At 37.8% G+C, this 18,662-nt stretch overlaps 1 protein-coding gene across 1 annotated transcript in view; it reads left to right on the top strand.

Moving 5' to 3' along the window:
* The window catches only part of cerkl (ceramide kinase-like), a 160,173-nt gene that overhangs the window by 102,738 nt on the left and 38,773 nt on the right, over positions 1-18,662 (top strand). The window contains 2 exon segments of the mRNA XM_060828120.1: positions 6,677-6,740; positions 12,568-12,710. Of these exon segments, the coding sequence (XP_060684103.1) occupies positions 6,677-6,740; positions 12,568-12,710 (207 nt within the window).

Here is an 18,662-nt window from a genome sequence, read left to right as displayed (position 1 = left end):
TGCAGTGGAGATTGGATTAAAATATCCTAATGCATCTCAACACATATGCAATGCTATTCAATGAAATAGCCACTATGTCTTGGTAGAAAAGAGCTCCATAAATCAATTGCTGCAATACAACAGGTCCAATTCAGACTACACACATCTAATGACTGAATCTAAAAGGACTTTTTTTTGGTATTTCAAACTCTCAGTGAAATAATTCTAGAACCAGATAGTTGTTTCTTTAGGTTTGTCATTTAGGATTGGGATTGTTCCATGATCCAAGTCTGAGGCCATGAAGACAATTTATCTATTAAAGAAGTTGAATCCCACTAAAAGTATAAAGTGAACTTGAACCACCCACCATTGCTATGGAGACGGAAATAGCAGAGTACACAGACAGTTGGATCTGCATCCTGCGTCAGTGAAAATAATCAGAAGGGAATTTTTTTTTTAACTAATATTCTTTCGGGAATGTGCACCTCGTTGGCTGGCTAACATTTATTGGCCAACCCCAACTGCACTTCAGAAGGTAGTAGTCAGCTGCCTTCTTGAACTGCTGTAGTTTGTTTTGCGTGAGTACACTCACAATGACAGTGAAGGAACAGTGATATATTTACAAGATAAATTGAAGGTGATAATTGTATTCCCAAGTATCTGTTGTCCTTATTCTTCTTGATAAAAGCTGCTGTGGATTTGGAAAGTACTTTGAAGGAGCCTTGGTGCATCCAGAACATAAATGAACAGTACAGGCCCTTCCACCCTCGATGTTGTGCCAGTCTTTTATCCTACTTGAAGATCAGACTAACCCGCACTCCCTTCATTGAACTAACTTCTATGTGCCTATCCAAGAGTCACTTAAAAGTCCCTAATGTATCTGACTCTACGACCACTGCTGGCAGTGCATTCCACACACCCACCACTCTCTTTGTAAAGAACCTACCTCTGACATCTCCCCTAAATCTTCCTCCAATTATTTTTCAATTACATCCCCTCATGATAGACATTTCTACCATGGGAAAGAGTCTCTGGCTATCCACTCTGTCTCTTATCATCTTGTACACTTCTATCAAGTCACCTCTCATCTTTCTTCACTCCTATGAGAAAAGCCCTAGCTCCCTAAACCTTTCTTCATAATACATACACTCCAGTCCAGGCAGCATCCTGGTAAATCTTGTCTGCACCCTTTCTAAAGCTCCACATTCTTCCTATAATGCGGAACCAGAACTGAACACAATATTCCAAGTGTAGTCTAACCAGGACACCATAGAGCTGCAGCATAACCTCACGTGGATCTTAAACTCAATCTCTCTGTTAATGAAAGCCAACACACCATACACATTCTTTACAACCCTATCAACTTGGGTGGCAACTTTGAGGGCACATGGAACCCAAGATCCCTTTGTTCCTCCACACTGCCAAGAGTCCTGTCTTTAACCCTGTATTCTGCATTCAAATTTGACCTTCCGAAGAGATTGACTTCACACTTTCCAACGTTGAATTCCATCTGCCATTTATCTGCCCAGTTCTGCATCCTGTCAATGTCTTGTTGCAATCTACAACAGCCCTCCACATTATCCACAACTCCACCAACTTTCAAGTCCTCAGCAAACATACTAACCCACCCTTCCACCACCTCATCCAAATCATTTATAAAAATCACAAAGAGCAGAGGTCTCAAAACTGATCCATATGGAACACCACTGGTCACGGAGCTCCAGGCTGAATATTTTCCATCTACCACCACTCTCCTGTCTTCTGTGCACTCTAAAGCTGCAATAAGACATCCCTACTTCTGAACTCAAATCCTCTTGTATTGACGACCATTTTACCATTTGCCTTTCTATTTGCTTGTTGTATCTGCCTGTTTACTTCCATGTAGGAATAAATTTACTGCAGATGCTGGAATCTGCACTGAAAACATCAAATGCCAGAGATCACAGCGGGTCAGACAGCATCCAGGGAGATTGAGCAAACTAACATTTCGAGTCTAGATGCCTCTTCCTCAGAACGTTAGCTTGTTCTCTTTCCATGGATACTGTCTGACCTGGGATCGCCAGCATTTGTTGTTTACTTTCATTGACTAGTGTCCAAGGACATTTAGATTCCTTTGTACATCAAATTTCCCAATATATCCCTATACAAATAACATTCCCTCTTTCTCTAAAATACACCAAAGTGTATAACTTCACGTTTATCCATGTTATTTTGTATTTGCCACATGCTTGTACATGCACTTCTGCACTATGCACATGTCTAAATCACCACGAAGCCTCCTTGCATTTTCCTCCCAACTCACAAACCAACTTAGTTTTATGTTGTCAGCACACTTAAAAATATTACATTTGGTTCCTTCATTCAAGTCATTTACGTATATCATGCACGGGAGAGAATCTCTGCCTTTAAAGATGTTAATGGATTAGAGTCATAGCGGCTTACAGAAGGAAACAGGCCTATCGGCCCATCTTGCCCAGGCCACTCAGTTTTCACAATAAAACTAGTCCTATTTACCTTTCAAGGAGCTATGAACCTGCACTCCAAGGTCTGTTACCATTAAGTGTATAAGTCATGCTAAGATTTGCTTTCCCAAAATGTAGCACCTTGCATTTATCTGAATTAAACTCCATCTGCCAGTTCTCAGCCCATTGGCCCATCTGGTCAAGATCCTGTTGTAATCTGAGGTAACTTCTTTACTGTCCACTACACCTCCAATTTTGGTGTCATCTGCAAACTTACTAACTGTACCTCTTATGCTCGTATCCAAATAATTTTTATAAATGACAAAAAGTAGAGGGCAAAGCACCGATCCTTGTGGCATTCCACTGATCACAGGCCTCCAGTCTGAAAAACAACCCTCCAGCACCACCCTCTGTATTCTACCTTTGAGCCAGTTATGTATCCAAATGGCTAGTTCTCCCTATATTCCGTGAGATCCAGTCTCCCATGAGGAATCTTGTCAAATGCTTTCCTGAAGTCCATATAAATCACATCAACGCTCTGCCCTCATCAATCCTGGTGTCATTGACAAATTTACTAACTATACCTCCAAAACTTCTTATCCAAATAATTTCTATGAATAATCGATAGACCCAGCATCAATCCCTGTGGCACACCACTGATCATAGACTTCCTTTGCCACCACCCTCTGTCTCCTATCTTCAAGCCAATTTTGTATCCAATTCGCTAGCTGTCCCTGCATCCTGTGAGATTTAACCTTACTTGACAATCAATTGTAACTCCAAAATTGAAAGCAGATTGTATATTCTATGAGACAATTTTTGTCTGCTTTTCCAAGGTTTTTCCAAATAGCAGTTCAGCCAACAAAAGTCACATGCTGTAATTTCAGATAAAGGCTAGTAGAATTGAATAAATCAGCAACAAAGATACTCATGGGCCAACTTAAATTTTTGCTACTAATACAATCTTTTGTTGCTCTTCATCCTTCAGAACAATATGATTCATGAGTTGCTTCTAATATTTGGACAATTCCTGATATGTGATATTAGAATACATTAAAAATACCTATCAATTATTCTCCATGGCAATGTAGGACTCATCTGTTGCCAGCCATCACTTTAATTCTGCATTTTCCCTTGATTCCGACATCTATTAAAGTTGCAAGCCGTTCTTCCCCACCCTGCCCACGAAAAAATACCTTTCAGCAATTCTATCCTTATACAGGCACCTGTGTCTAGCCCTTCTTAAATTATTCATGATCCTACATGTGGCTCAGGTACTGTTTCTTGAAGAGCCACCAGGAGCCTTGTTTCTAAAAGAAACAGGAATTACTTTCTGCTTTCTTTATCTTCCCATCTAAAGAGATCAAGGTAAGTGCTTGTTACTATATTTAACAGACTGAAATCGATGTTGAATTGGGCAGCAAAAGACTTTCAGAGAATCACATTGGTTTTTATTATAAATGTACTGTTTAGTATAAAGGAATCTTCTTCTGAGCCTCTCCCTCACTTGAGGCATGGTGACCCTGAGGTTAAACCATCACCAATCATCTCTCTGTGATGAGAAAGCAGGCCTATGGTCTGATAAGACTATGGCAACTTTACCTTTTATAGTTTAGGACAAACACGGTTTTCACTTTTCCCTTAAGGAACTTTTCTGTATCCAGAACAAACCCAAATAGCACTTAAAACAAAGTCTGATGAATATCATCTGTTCTCAATCAACAATAGAGCTGTTCTGCTTTACCCATAAAGGGACCCATGTTCCTAGTACTGGTACAAAGCACCATTACATATATCTTATATTGTACATGAGGCACATGTTTCTCCCTGCAGCCAAAGCACCCAGGCACAATCATGCAAGGAATACATGTCTTGTAACACAAAAGTGAAATCCTGAAGGGCTGAAGTGGTGTGAGTAGTCCTAAAGGCAGTCATGATGACATGGTGAGACTGGTAGTTTGATGATGTCCTCTTGAGTGAATAAAAAGTGGAAAAGGTTCAGTGAGTATGCAGGGAAATGGTGAGGGTGGAGTGGATGAAGGTGCAAAGAAGTAATCTCTTTGCTGCTGCTACCTGGTAACAGTTCTAATGTTCATGTCAGGAATTTGTCCGTTCCAATTTCTTTGAGCAGGGGTGGAGAATTGGGAGCTGCATAGAGGTGAGATTAGCTAATAAGATACAAATGAAGGAAATAAAGCTGTAATCACTCATTAATGAGATTCAAAGCTGACCATTTAAACTGTAAGTGGTAACTCAGAAATCTTTTTCTCAATGTTTGGAATCTGATTCCTGTCAATTCTGCCATATTTGCCTGACTTACTCACTATTGCCCACACCATTGAAGGCAGTGAAAAATTCCACCCAGTGTTTCTTCATAGATGAATGTAGAATTAAGGGGTGACATCTAAAAATAAGGGGTCACCCATTTTAAAATAATTTGTTTTCTCTCAAAAGGTTGAGAGGCTTTGGAATACTTTCCTTCAAAAGGCAATGGAAACGAAATGCCACAGTTGCATAAGGGTCATAACTTTAGTGATTGAGCCTGATTCAAATATTTTAATGAGGCTCGTTGCTGTTTTGATGAGGAGCTAGAGAATCAAGTTGAACACACCTGAATGACAATGTACTATTTTTAAACCATTTCTTCTGATATGTCAGGTCACAATAAAAAAAAGTAGGCAGATGAAAAGTGCTTCTATAATCTAAAAAATATTAGTGACACAAAAAATAGTTATCTTGCCTTTCTGATATGGTCCACGTTTTGTAGTAATCTATTCATCCTTTGAGTACTGTTACGATATTTGTGTATTTTAACATCATAACACAAGGTCAATGCACTGGATTTTCAATAATCCTGGTAACAAATATTCTAAAAATATAACTAAATGAATGCATTACACAACATATTTCTTAATTTAAATTGTATGTTTTGCATATTCTTTGTTTTTGATTTTGTATCAGATAGCATCTTCAAAAGATTATTAAATTGCTTTTTTTGAGATGTGAATATTTACACTGTTCATATAAAATAACAGTTATGTCAGTATATTCTACTGAGCTTAAGAACTGGGCCACATGTGCAGTCAAAATCATTGCTCCAATAATCCAATTTGTTTAACTGTTCACAACTCCCCCTACAGTTACATTGAATGACTGGAGTATTTGCCATTATTTTGTGATGCAGATGGACATTCTGGCAATTAATTGCAAACTGGAGTTTGTCAAACTAAGACAGTTAATCAGTTTTGTCTTGTTCATTCTGAAAGAAAAATATTATTACTAATCCAATATATCTGAATTTCAAGGAGATGTGATCCGCTCATGTATTGATAGTCTGTTGTATTTATAACAAGTACATTGATGTACGTGCACTTAATATGAAAGAGATCAGGCTTTATACACAGTATCTTTAATTCTTCAGTGATTCTTTGAAATCATCTGAGAGAAAACCTTTGTGTTTTCTAAATAATATACTGCTGAAGTTATAATCAGAATTGCACTGGTACCGGAAAGTATACAAGCATGAAAGATTAATGTAATCTTGCAAATAATGATGCACATTCTTACACAAAAAATCCATCTGCAAGTGTCATGTCAGTCGGCAGAAATCTTTGATGGGTAGATCCAGCTGGGTCGTCTCTTCTGGCAAAGCTGCCCTAGAAAATGCTAAATGCAGTTATGATGCTTAGTGCCATCTGCAGCATGCCAGCTCATCCCATTTTCATTGGCATTTAGAATGCCACATAGGGCATAAACACAGTAGAGATGGCAATGTGGAATGACAGATTTTGATCCTCTGGAGAATTCAGGCTCTGGTGTGTAGCTTTGCCACCTTCTCCCTACTATCATTTGATGTTGTCACTGGTGTTTCCCTGCACTTCATGTTTTTACATTGAGTAATATTTCTGTTCCTTATTACTCTAACTCAAACTTTTAAGTGAAATTGCACAAAATTAAACTGTAGCTGCATGATATTTTAAAAATAGATAATTAGAAGATTTTAGAAGAGTATTGTATTTTGTAAAATTCATTATTAACTGCCTTGGCATCTAATTATGTGTTTGCATTGCTTTTTCTTAATTATAAAATACACATTCTAGTATAATTTGCCTTTTATAGCCTTACCATATGTTCATACAGATGGCAACCACAAGTTCAAAGGTACCAAATTTTTAAAAAATTGTCAAATCTGCAGATTACTTAATTTTCTATTCCTGACTGTCTCTCTTTTGTAGTTACAGAGCATGAAGGACATGCTTTTTCAGTTCTCATGGAATGTGATATTCAAGAGTTTGATGGGTATGTAAACCCTAAGCCAAAGCTGTCAAAATATTTGTTGAATTCTGTCAATCTGTGATGAAAGTAACTTCTCCAAATGGATTTCCAATACTCTATCAATAATGCAATACGAAATGACAATAATCAACCGTTTGCAATTGATTTTTTAAAGTCAGACAAAGAGCTCTTTGTGTATAGTCACAGCAGGTGGAAATTTAATTACTTGTTCTGTTAGCAGTGATGCAGTACTGTCCTGCAAAGGACTACTGTATTGCCGTTTTATACAATTGTTTATCTTCCCACAGTTTACATTAAAGTCAAGTTTAGCTCTCCTTTGATATTTTCTGCTCATGTCTACAATCTATTAATGTGATATGACTGTATATGGTTGAGAATTAAATATTGTTGTCTTTTGTTAGTGAAGCAAAGAACAATAATTTTGAATTTTGCCTATTTCAAACCTTACATCTGTAATTCCATTAACTCGATGATTTGTTCAAAACTGAGATATTTCATGTCAGACCTTTGACTATTGAGTAGCTTTTTATGTTTCAAGAGATATCCTTTAGTAAGATAATTGAAAACATTGAGTGTATCATTTTGATGATTTCAACCTGCAATTGCTGCCTTATTTAACATAAGATTCTTCTCACAAGGCTACAAAAGTTAATTTGATCTAGAGCATCTAAAGGTGCTGAATTTTTAGCTGGGTATAGAAACCTTTCCTTGCAAATGCCTTGCGTCATAGAATTGAAAATGGAAATCTGCTGTCTTGGAAACAACTGTGCAAAGTCAAGTGTTGCAGGCCCCCTTTAAACAACCACGAATTGGGTGAAACAAGGCTCTTGCAGTTTTGAAATAATGAGAATTCATGGTATGCAGATGTATTACAAATAGGAGCTTGCTATAAGCCAGTGTGATGCCCAACATGCTAAAAACACGCTGCTGACTTAAACACACTATCGTCCAATTGAAATATTAAGTTAGCTCAACATGCCATATTTCCAACTCTTGTGAACTCTATAAAATCACTCCAATAAAAGACTTCTATGACTACTTTGTTTATTAATGGAAAGATATCTTGCTCTGGCAAGAAACAGAACCTGTGAATGAATGCTCCTCAACTGGCAATAGGTTACATTATTCACCCTGTGAAATAACAGTGGCAGTCCCTGTATTTCCATCAAATTTATCTTCTCCTGAAAACCCTTTGCTAAATCACTCAGTTGTATTTTCTGATGCCTCAAGCTTGCCATTCATTCAGATGTGCACTATGCTTGCTGCCACCTCCATCTCTTTCAAAAGTGCTAATGATATCTTCAACTCCAAAAATCCATCCCTTTCTCATCTCCTTCTCTTGTCCCTCCAATATCTACATTTCATTCAAAGCTCCCCTTTGCTTTATTCCTAATGTGTTCTATCTGCCTGTCATTCCCATCTCTATCCACACTTATCTATATTGTTTCTTTGCCCTGGTGAACTTAAAATCCTTTTTCTTGTCTCCAAATTAATGCATGGCCTTGACACCCTACTTTTGAACTCTATGGCTCCAATTTTTATCAATGCAGAGAGTGTCTGCACCACAGTGAAAATAATGAAAGAATTTGGTATTTCCCATTTTCATGAGGGCGGGATTAAGGACGGCCATTATTCACGTTTTTGTATGGTGTCTGTAAAGACTTTGTCATTTAATTGATCAACAACATCAACTGAAATCAGATTTTGCAATCTCTAGTGCCTGGAACTAGGAGTTTGGAGATTAGATCAGCTAAGAGGAGTCTGTTCTTGGTACATTTATTATGGATAGCTAGGATGTACATTTAGGGAGCTGTGGTCTTGCAGCTTTGGTTCCAAGCTATGTTGGAGGTGGATTCAGGATCCTCTCTGAGGAGTAGACTGGCAGATAACCTATTTGGAGAAGGGGATGTCTGGTGTTCTTTAGAGCTGTTAACAGTGGAGGAGATTGTGCTTAAAACAAGCATGCATCCTTTAGAATTGCCCAGCTTGTCAAGTTATGTCAATAAGTATTGACCTGTCAAAAAATGTTGGTAAGTATTGACATGTCAGCATGTATCAACATGTAACGATGTATCAAAAAGGGTCAACCATTTAAGAAGTGTAAATAAGTGCTCTGAAGAAGTCATGCCACATTTGAAACCTTAACTCTGTTTTTATCTGTCTACAAATGCTGTCAGACCTGCTGAGTTTCTCCAGCATTTTCTGTGTTTATTTCAGTTTTCCAGTATTACTGTATTTTGCTTTTATTTCAACAAGTGTTGACCTGTCAACAGTTATAATTGAAAAATAGGATCAAGAGTAAGAAATTCAGATCATTCAGCCTGTTGCACTATTCAACATGATCATGGCCGATCTTCTATCTTAATACCATATTTCCACTGTCTTTCAATACCCATTGACTCTTTAGCTCCTGGAAATATTAAATATATTCTGAATAGTTTCTTAAGTATATCCACTAACATTGCCTCCCTAGCTTTTTGTGATACAGAATTGCATGGGTTCACCACCTTCTATATGAAGAAACTTCATCTCGCCTCAGTCCAAAATGATGACCTGCCACCTCCTCAAACCATGACCCTTTGTTCTGGATCCCTAGTCAAGGGAAGTATTATCTCTGCATCCAATCTGTCCAGCCTTGTTAGAGTTATGTTTGTTTTAATAAGAAGTAATCTTTTAAAATCTAGTGAATATAGGCCCAGTCACCTCGATCTTTCCTCAAAAGACAAACATGCTATCCCAAGAATCAGACTGGTGAACCTTTGTTGTACTCCCATAATGGCAAGTTTATTTTATTGGGAATTTGTGTTGCAGACGTTTCGTCCCCTGTCTAGGTGACATCCTCAGTGCTTGGGAGCCTCCTGTGAAGCGCTTCTGTGACCTTTCCTCCAGCATTTGTAGTGGTTTGAATCTGCCGCTTCTGGTTGTCAGTTTCAGCTGTCCGCAGCAGTGGTCGGTGGATGAGTGCAATGCCTCTAGGAATTCCCTGGCTGTTCTTTGTTTGGCTTGTCCTAAAGTAGTAGTGTTGTCCCAGTCAAATTCATGTAGCTTGTCATCTGTGTGTGTGGCTACTATTAATGGACAAGCCAAACAGAGAACAGCCAGGGAATTCCTAGAGGCATGGCACTCATCCACAGATTCAATCAATAAGCACATCGACCTGGACCTAATATACCGGCCACTGCAGCGGACAGCTGGAACTGACAACCAGAAGCGGCAGATTCAAACCACTACAAATGCCAGAGGAAAGATCACAGAAGCACTTCACAGGAGGCTCCCAAGCACTGAGGATGTCATCTAGACAGGGACGAAACATCTGCAACACAAATTCCCAGCTCGGCGAACAGAACCACAACAACGAGCACCTGAGCTACAAATCTTCTCCCAACCTTTGAAGACCATATTATTATCATAAATTGCATACATTACTCCAGGTGTGGTCTTACCAAAGCCCTGTGCAGCTGCAGTAAGGCTTTCTTAATCCTGTGCTCAAGCCCTCTTACAACAAAGGCCAACGCATCATTTTTCTTCCTAGCCATTTAATGCACCTTCATGTTTGCTTTCCATGATGAGAGCAAAGAAAACAGAGTTCCCTTTGTACATCAACATTTCCCTATCTTTCACCATTTAAACAATACTCTGCCTTTCTTTTTTCCTACTGAAAAGGACAATTTCACTTTTAACCAATCGTACTGCAGTTGTCATGTATTTGTCTACTTGCTCAACTTGTCTAAATCTGAACCTCTTTCTGTTCTTCTCACCACTCAGTTTCCCACTTAGTCTTGTATCGGCAGCAAATTTCAAAATATTACACTTGATTCCCTTGTTCAGATCATTGAAGTATATTTTGAATATCTGGGGACTGACCACTGATCCCGATGATATCCCACTTTTCACCCCAAAAAGGATCCATTTACTTCTACTTACTGTTTCCTGTCTTGCAACCAATTCTCAGTCCAAGCCAATATATTAATACTAATCCCATGTGCTTTGATTATTCTTTATTATGACCTCTTAAGTCAGACTTTATCAATATCTTACTGAAAATCCAAAAACGCAACATCTATTGGTTCTCCAACATCTATTCTACCAGTTACAGCTTCATAAAACTCCAGTAAGTTTGTCAAATGCAACTTCCCTTTCATAAATCCATATTAACTTTATGTAATCCTGTTATCACATCCTTTATTATACACTATAGCATTTTCCCTATTTCAGATTTTAGGCTAACTAGATTATAATTCTCAGTTTTCTTTGTCGTTCTTCTTTTAAACAGTGGACTTACCCGCAACCCAATCTGCCAAGTCATTTCAGAATCTGCAGAATTTTGGAAAATGAAAACCAATGCTTGAACTATTTCAATACCAATTCCTATTATGCTCAGGCATGTAGATTGAGGTCCTAAGAAGTATTCAACTTTCAGTCCCATTAATTTCTCTTGCACTGTTTTCCTATTAATACTCTTCTTTCTCTCTCAACAATTCCTCCTTCTCAAAACATCCTTAACTCACTAGCATTTCTGTGAAGTTATTTGATTCTTCTGGGAAAACAGAATGAAGGTAGTTGTCAAAAAATGTCATCCTGTCAATAAGCATTGACTTGTCAAAAAGTGTCTTGAAGTGTTGAAATGACAAGTAACGATGTGTCAAGCAATGCCATCCTGTCAAGAGAGTCAGCATATGTTGACCTGTCAATAAAAGTCCAGAAATGTTGACGTCAAGTGTCTTCTTATGTCATCTTGTCAAATATTATTTGAAGTCTCAGTGTAATGAAGTGCTCACCTGTCAAGAAGTATCAATAAATGTCTACCTGTCAATAAATGTTAACTTGTCAAGTGCTAGTATGTGTATTTATCAATGAGACTGTTTTTCTCAATAAGATATACATTTCAATATTGAAATTTAAGTAAAAGAACTTTTTTTTTCTCCTATGAACATGAGTACTTATGAGCACCCAATGAGGTGGCGTGGTAGGTGAAGGGAGAAAAGGTGGTCAATGTAAATAGGCATTAACTTGACATAGGTGTCTTAGGGACATGGAGATGGATATTGTGGCAATATATGGGTGGATCATGGAGACCTGATCCAGGAACAAACATTTTTGTTTCTTCCTTTACATCTCTCCCCTTTACTTTTGGCTTTCTTCCCATCTATATCCTTTTATCCCCAGGTGTGCTGTGTTCCAATACAATCAGGTTCTCTACAAGTTCATTCCTGTATCCTATTGATTATTTTCTGTTACGTCCAGCTTCAGAAGAATTTTCGGCTCCTTCCATGGTGTTGCCCTTTCCTATTTCTAATCTCTGCCAGTGTCACAGCCTTCAAGATATCTGCAATCATCTAATTCTGGACTCTTGAGTTCCTCCAATTTTAAATGTCATACTATTGATCACAAGTCTTTGGTTTGCCTAAGCTTGGAATTTTCTCTCTACATCTCTCTGCCTCTCAATTCCATTTTCTTCCTTTAAGATGCTCTGAAAACTTCTGGTCACAGAGTACCATTAGCAACCCTGATGAACAAATTTTGATGAAAATTTAAAACTTGAGATCTTACAGTAGAAACAGAAAAATATGAACATTTTTCAAGTAACTACTTGGAATATTGCATGTTCAAGTCTAGTGAGAATGCTAGCTAAATGTTTATAAGAAATTAATATTACAATTACATAATTAAAGCTTTGCAAATATTAGAAAGAGAAGTGTAATGTCTAATTAAAATTTTATTAAGTAGGCCATATTTCTACCAATCGACCCAAAACTTTGGTTTTACTTATTCAAATAATGCACAATATTTCTTTTACCATTATTTCTTGTAATCTGTTTGTTACCTACAGTCTTGTGTGTGTGGGTGGTGATGGGACTGCAAGTGAAGTGGCTCATGGGTTACTCCTCCGAGCCCAGATTGATGCTGGGAGGGACATCGATTCCAACTTCACGCCTGTCAGAGCACCACTTCCTCTCGGCATAATACCAGCAGGTGGGCTTTGAAAATGCTGACTCGCTTGTACATCTGTCCTTTATATGTTTATCACATCTTCGTAATTTATATTAATTAACTAGTTTTTGTTTGTTATGTTGTATGTGTGTATATGTACATAGGTATTAGAAAAGGCTCTAATTACTTATGAAGTTTTCTTTTTACTTGAGAAAGAAAACTATATCTTGTGAGCATTTATTTTTGTTTTCTATTTACATGCTTGATCTTCAAATATCTACCCAAATCATATCCATCAGAAATTATGGAAAATAGTGGTTTAAGATGTACATCAAATATTCAATATAATAGCCAGGTCTGTGTGCATATTATGCTAAAAAACTCCAGATCATGTTGGTTCCCCAAGTTTCATATGTAGTTGGAAAGTATGACACACATTAGATTTTCAATTACAAACCTAGTCTTGTAAACATGAAGTTATTAAGCATTGCAATATGATTTTGCTCCAGAGCACATATTAGTTTTATAAGAATAAGCTGTTTGCACAAATCTATTAGACCAGCATTTCTGTTAATTTTCACAGAGGAGAATGTTGTAATCATAATGGAATTCAATTCAAATAGGTTTCAGTAGAAGCTGAATATTTTCAGCAAAATATCCTTCTACCTTGTGCATACTCTTCCCCATGTCTTAAACTCAATACCATAAAAATCTTCAATTGCAGGAAATGTTCTGAGAACATACAGCCCTGTTTATAACACGATGTTGATTGCACATAAAAAATTGTCCAGAAATAATGTAAGCAAACTCTTAATAGGTAGAACTTTAGCATGCAAACATAACATTAAAACCTTGTGTTGGGAAAACACAGGAATGTGAGGAGGAGCTTGGATATGGAACTATTTTGCCATTCCGGATTAAAAGGTTTTGTGGATACATTTGATTGCTGGGAGTTGTGGTGAGCAGTAATTATTGAAGTCACAACTTTAATGAGTGCTGTTAGTCACCTGCTTTTTTTTGTTGAAAATGAGGTAACATTGGAAAGCAGACTAGCAAATCTTTTAAGAGAGAAAAGATGTGTATTTTGGTTTTAATTGTGAAAAAGTTCGTTTGGGAGTCCTTGTGGTGAAGGTTGCCTTGCAACAGCCTTAAAAATAAAGTTTCTGTTCTAATGCACTACATATCTCAATTAAAGGAACAAACTTTTAAGAAGTCAATAGCAAAAGGTAAGATTTCGGTCAGCTGAAAATTACAGCCTTACAGCTTGACAGGTTGCACAGATCTCTCTCCATAAAATATCTTCTGTGAACCTGAGAAAGTTCCTAAAACCAGTATTTCCACTTTGTTCTTAAACTCCAAAAACTGAAATGTTACTTCTGTTCAAAGACCTAAGTCTAACCTACTTCTAATCCAAACTAAAACCTGATCCACAGATCATCCATCAATTTTACAACTTTCAGAATTGCATCTTGGGGATAAGGAATCAGCTGGGTTTTGTCATGTTTGTATTGTTTGTATTCAGATTTTAACCCACTGAGCTGCTTTTCCTATTTCCTTTCTTTATTAGAATCATCCCTGCAGCGTTGTATTGTTTTATTCATCTTATGATTGCTTGTATTTGGGATAAAGAAGATATTGTTTAACTCTGAATAATGATATCCTTTTTTTTCCATGTAAGAATAAGTTTGTGTTTAAGAAACCAGTCATTTTTGAGTTTTGTGGGAAAACCTGTTGAAAGTCTGTCTCGTTCTGGATAACGGTAATAAAGAGAAACAAATTGGCCGTTATAATGCATCTCTTGGTATGATGGATCTTGATTACTGGCTCACTCCTTCCATAGATGCATAGTCATAGAGATGTACAGCATGGAAACAGACCCTTGGGTCCAACCCGTCCATGCTGACCAGATATCCCAACCCAATCTAGTCCCACCTGCCAGCACCCGGCCCATATCTGTCCAAACTCTTCCTATTCATATACTCATCCAAATGCCTCTTATGAGAAACAACATCAGATGAGTTGGAATAAATAACTAGGCTAAAGAAATATAGTCTTTCATTAAAAAGAGCACTTTCTACTCAATAATTTTATATTTAAATACCTTGATTCAAAATAGCAGATTGGTGGATACAAGCAATTTTTAAAAATTAATTTATTGTAAATAGAAATTTAATAGCTGTATTTGCAGAAGACTGTCAAGAAATTACCTGAAATTATTCTGCTTTTGGTTGTTTTAAACTAACTAATATGAAATTAGTTCATATGAAATGAGATTGTCAAGAGCCAGTTTGGGATCTTGGGTGGAGGTGCATGTTGGGTCAGGGGCAAAATGATGATTAGCCAGTCATCGCCATCCCATTAGATTATGCGGACAATGAAAAAAATGTGAAGCATTGAAAGGGGCCCACAACCATTTGCACAAAACTGTTATCAACAGTTTGCAAGAAGAATGGCTCAAATGCAGTTGAGAAGTATAGGGTCTTGTTAACCTTCTCGTCCCACAGGGAATAGTGAGAAGAATAGTCAGGTACGACATTTTAAAAACAGAGGAGGCCCTTCAAATACACAGAGAATGTAGGGGGATGTAGGAATGTAAGAAAGAAATTAGGAGGCAAAGTTGGGCCATGAAGTATCTTTGGCAGATAGGATTATGGAAAACCCTAAGGTATTTTATAAGTATATTAAGAATAAGCATTACCAGACAAAGAATGGGGCCTATTCGCGATCGATCTGTGCATGGAGCCCAAGGATGTGGGTGAGATCTTAAATGAATATTTCTCATCTACATTCACAGAGGAGAAAGACATTGTAGCCAGGGATTTCAATTGTGATGGTAAATTTCTAGAACATATTAAGGTTAATGAGGAGTTATTAAATGTTTCAGCAGACATAAAGGTACATAAATCCCTAGGGCCTGATGCAGTATATTCCAGGCTGCTATGGGAGGCAGGAGAGGAGACTGCTGCAGCTCTGACAGAGGTACTTAATACTTCGCTGGCTACAAGTAAATGCCAGACAACTGGAGAATAGCTAATGTGGTTCTTTTACTCAAGAAGGGCAGCAAAAATAGTCTAGGTAATTATGGACAGTTAGTCTGATGTCAGTGGTCGGGAAATTATTCTGAGCAAAAAGATTAATCAACATTTGGAAAAGCAGGGATTGATCAGGATAGTCAGAGTGAGATCCTGTCTGACCAATTTGAATTTTCTTCAAAAAGTGACTAAACATATTTTTGAAGGTAGTACAGTTGATGTGATTTACATGGACTTCAGTAAGGCCTTTGACAAGGTCCCAAAGGTAAGACCCCATGGGATCTTAGGCAAGTTGGCAAATATGATCCAAAATTGGCTTGCAAATCAGAGACAAAGGGTGATGGGATTTTTTGTAATTGGGAGCCTGAGACCAGCAGTGTACCACAGGGATTGGTGCTGGTACCCTTGCTGTTTGTTATGTACATTAACGACTTGAATGTGAATGTACAAGGTATAATTAGAAAGTTTGCAGATGACACAAAAATTATTGTAAGTGAGGAGGCTAGTCTCAGGCAACAATTTAATATTGATCACCGGCTAATTTGGGCGGAGATATTGCAGATGGAATTTAATCCAAGTAAGTGCTAGCTGATGCATTTTTAAAGGTCTAATAAGGGAAGGATATACACAATGAATAGTGGGTATCTAGGGACTATTGAGGAAGGGATGTTGGGGTACCAGTCCATAGATCCCTAAAGTTGTCAGCAAATGCTTGCATTCATTATCGAGAATATGGAATACAGTAGCAAGGAAGTCTTGTTATAACTTCATAAAACATTGCTTAGGCAACAAATGGAAGATTCTGTGCCATTTTCGTCACCACACTATTGAAGGACATGATTGCACTGAAAAGGATATTTGCCAGAATGTTGCCTGGGTTGAAAAACCCTGGTAATGAGGAGAGATTGGGTACCCTAGGTTTGTTTAACTTGGAACAGAGAAGGCTGAAGTGGTACCTAATTAAGGTATACAAAAGTATGAGACACAGAGACAGGATAGATTGTGAGAATCTTTTCCTCATAGCAAACATAACTAAGACCTGAGGGCACAAGTTTCGGGTGAGGATTAAGTAGTTTAGAGATGATCTGAGAAGAACAATTTTTACCCAGAGGATGGTGGAAGTATGAAATGTGCTGCCTGGAGGATGTTTGATGAATTACTGCAGTGCATCTTCTAGATGGTATGATGATGATACAATGGCTGTGTTTTGACCAGGTTAGCTAACGTATTTGATTGTGTCTACACATGAGCAGAGGCCATTTTAGCATTGTGGATAATGACTTCAAAACTAAAATTCCATTTAATTTATTAGCTGCATCAATAATATAAATACAAATTAGAAAAAGTATTAATCAGCACAATAGCAGCTTTAAAAAAATACAAAATACTGCAGATGTTTAATATCTGGAATAAAAATGGAAGGCACAGATTTGGCAGTATTAATAAAGAGAAATTGATTTAGTTTTACGGATTGGAAATGACTTCAGAACTGAAGGTTGGTTATGTTATGAAAAGGGCAAAGGGAAAGAAGTGTGTGGAGGACAATAGGTATTAAATATCAAAGGTTTCATGAAACAAGAGGCAAAGGGCGTGGCAGTGGTTGTGTAAAAAGACAAAACATTTTTCCAGCAAGAAAGTAAACGCCAGCATATTGAACACCACTGTATGAAAACAGTTTTTAAAAATTCAAACTGGCATACAATCAAAATGAGAGCAAATCAATATACTTGCCATTTCACCCATTTTTTCATCATGATATGATCCCTTTTCTTCCTAAACTACTTTGCCTCAATTTCTGCAATAAACAGCGGCACGGTGGCTCAGTGGTTAGCCCTGTTGCCTCACAGTGCCAGGACCCGGGTTCAATTCCCACCTCGGGCAACTATCTGTGTGGAGTTTGCACATTCTCCCCATGTCTGCATGGGTTTCCTTCAGGCACTCCGGTTTCCTCCCTCAATCCAAAGATGTGCAGGTCAGGTGAATTGCCCATGCTAAATTGCCCATAGTGTTAGGGTAAATGTCGGGGAATGGGTCTGGGTGGGTTGCTCTTCGGAGAGTCGGTGTGGACTTGTTGGGCCGAAGGGCTTATTTCCACACTGTTGGCAATCTAATTAATCTAAACCTCCTGAAGTTAATGCCTCCTAAAATCCTACCTCTTGTAAAAACTCCATTCTCACTCGCAGTTTCTGGGTTCTCTGCTGCATCTGTCCTGATGGTGCAAGCTTTCACAAAGGTAGTTCTGATGGGTTTTTTTTCATGCCAAGTATCACCCTTTTTGTGATTTGCTGAGCCTATCACTCATGTCCAACCCATTTTCCACACACATGCTCTCAACCCATCCTTTCCAGAACTGCAATAGGATTCCTTTTGTCCTCAATTTTCAACCCACCAACTTGCATATTGAAAGGATCATGTTTCACTGTTACTGTCACTTCTGAATGATGCCAATTATGAAAGCATTGACTCTCCCCTCCCATTTAGTATTTTAACAGACTATTACCTCTACAAGACCCTGATCCACTACTCAAACACCACACCTTTTCCACTTTCAATGCAGTTGCTGGAAGCATAACATGTGCCTTTTACCATATCTCCATTCCAGGTCCCAAATACTCCTTCCAGGTGAAGCAGCACTTTACTTACTTTGGTAGTGCCTGTATACTGTTTCCCTTTTCATAAAGTAGTCTCCTCTCTCTTTGGAAGTCCAAATGCAGATTAACTGATTACTCTGCTGAATCCATAAATATTTACAGACAAAAATCCATAAATATTCCAGGAGTTTCTGATTGCTTAATACTTTCCTCTACCACCATACTAATATACTCATTTTTCTATCCATGGCTTGCTGATGTGTCCTATTGAAGTTCAATGCAAGCTCAAGAAGAATCACCTTACTTTCTGATTAGGCACGTTGCAATCTTCAGCACATAACCTCTGGTTCAATAATTTCAGATCATGGACA

This window comes from Hemiscyllium ocellatum, chromosome 7 (assembly GCF_020745735.1).
Source record: "Hemiscyllium ocellatum isolate sHemOce1 chromosome 7, sHemOce1.pat.X.cur, whole genome shotgun sequence".
Taxonomy (NCBI): Eukaryota; Metazoa; Chordata; class Chondrichthyes; order Orectolobiformes; family Hemiscylliidae; genus Hemiscyllium; species Hemiscyllium ocellatum.
This window is presented reverse-complemented; position numbering and strand designations above follow the sequence as displayed.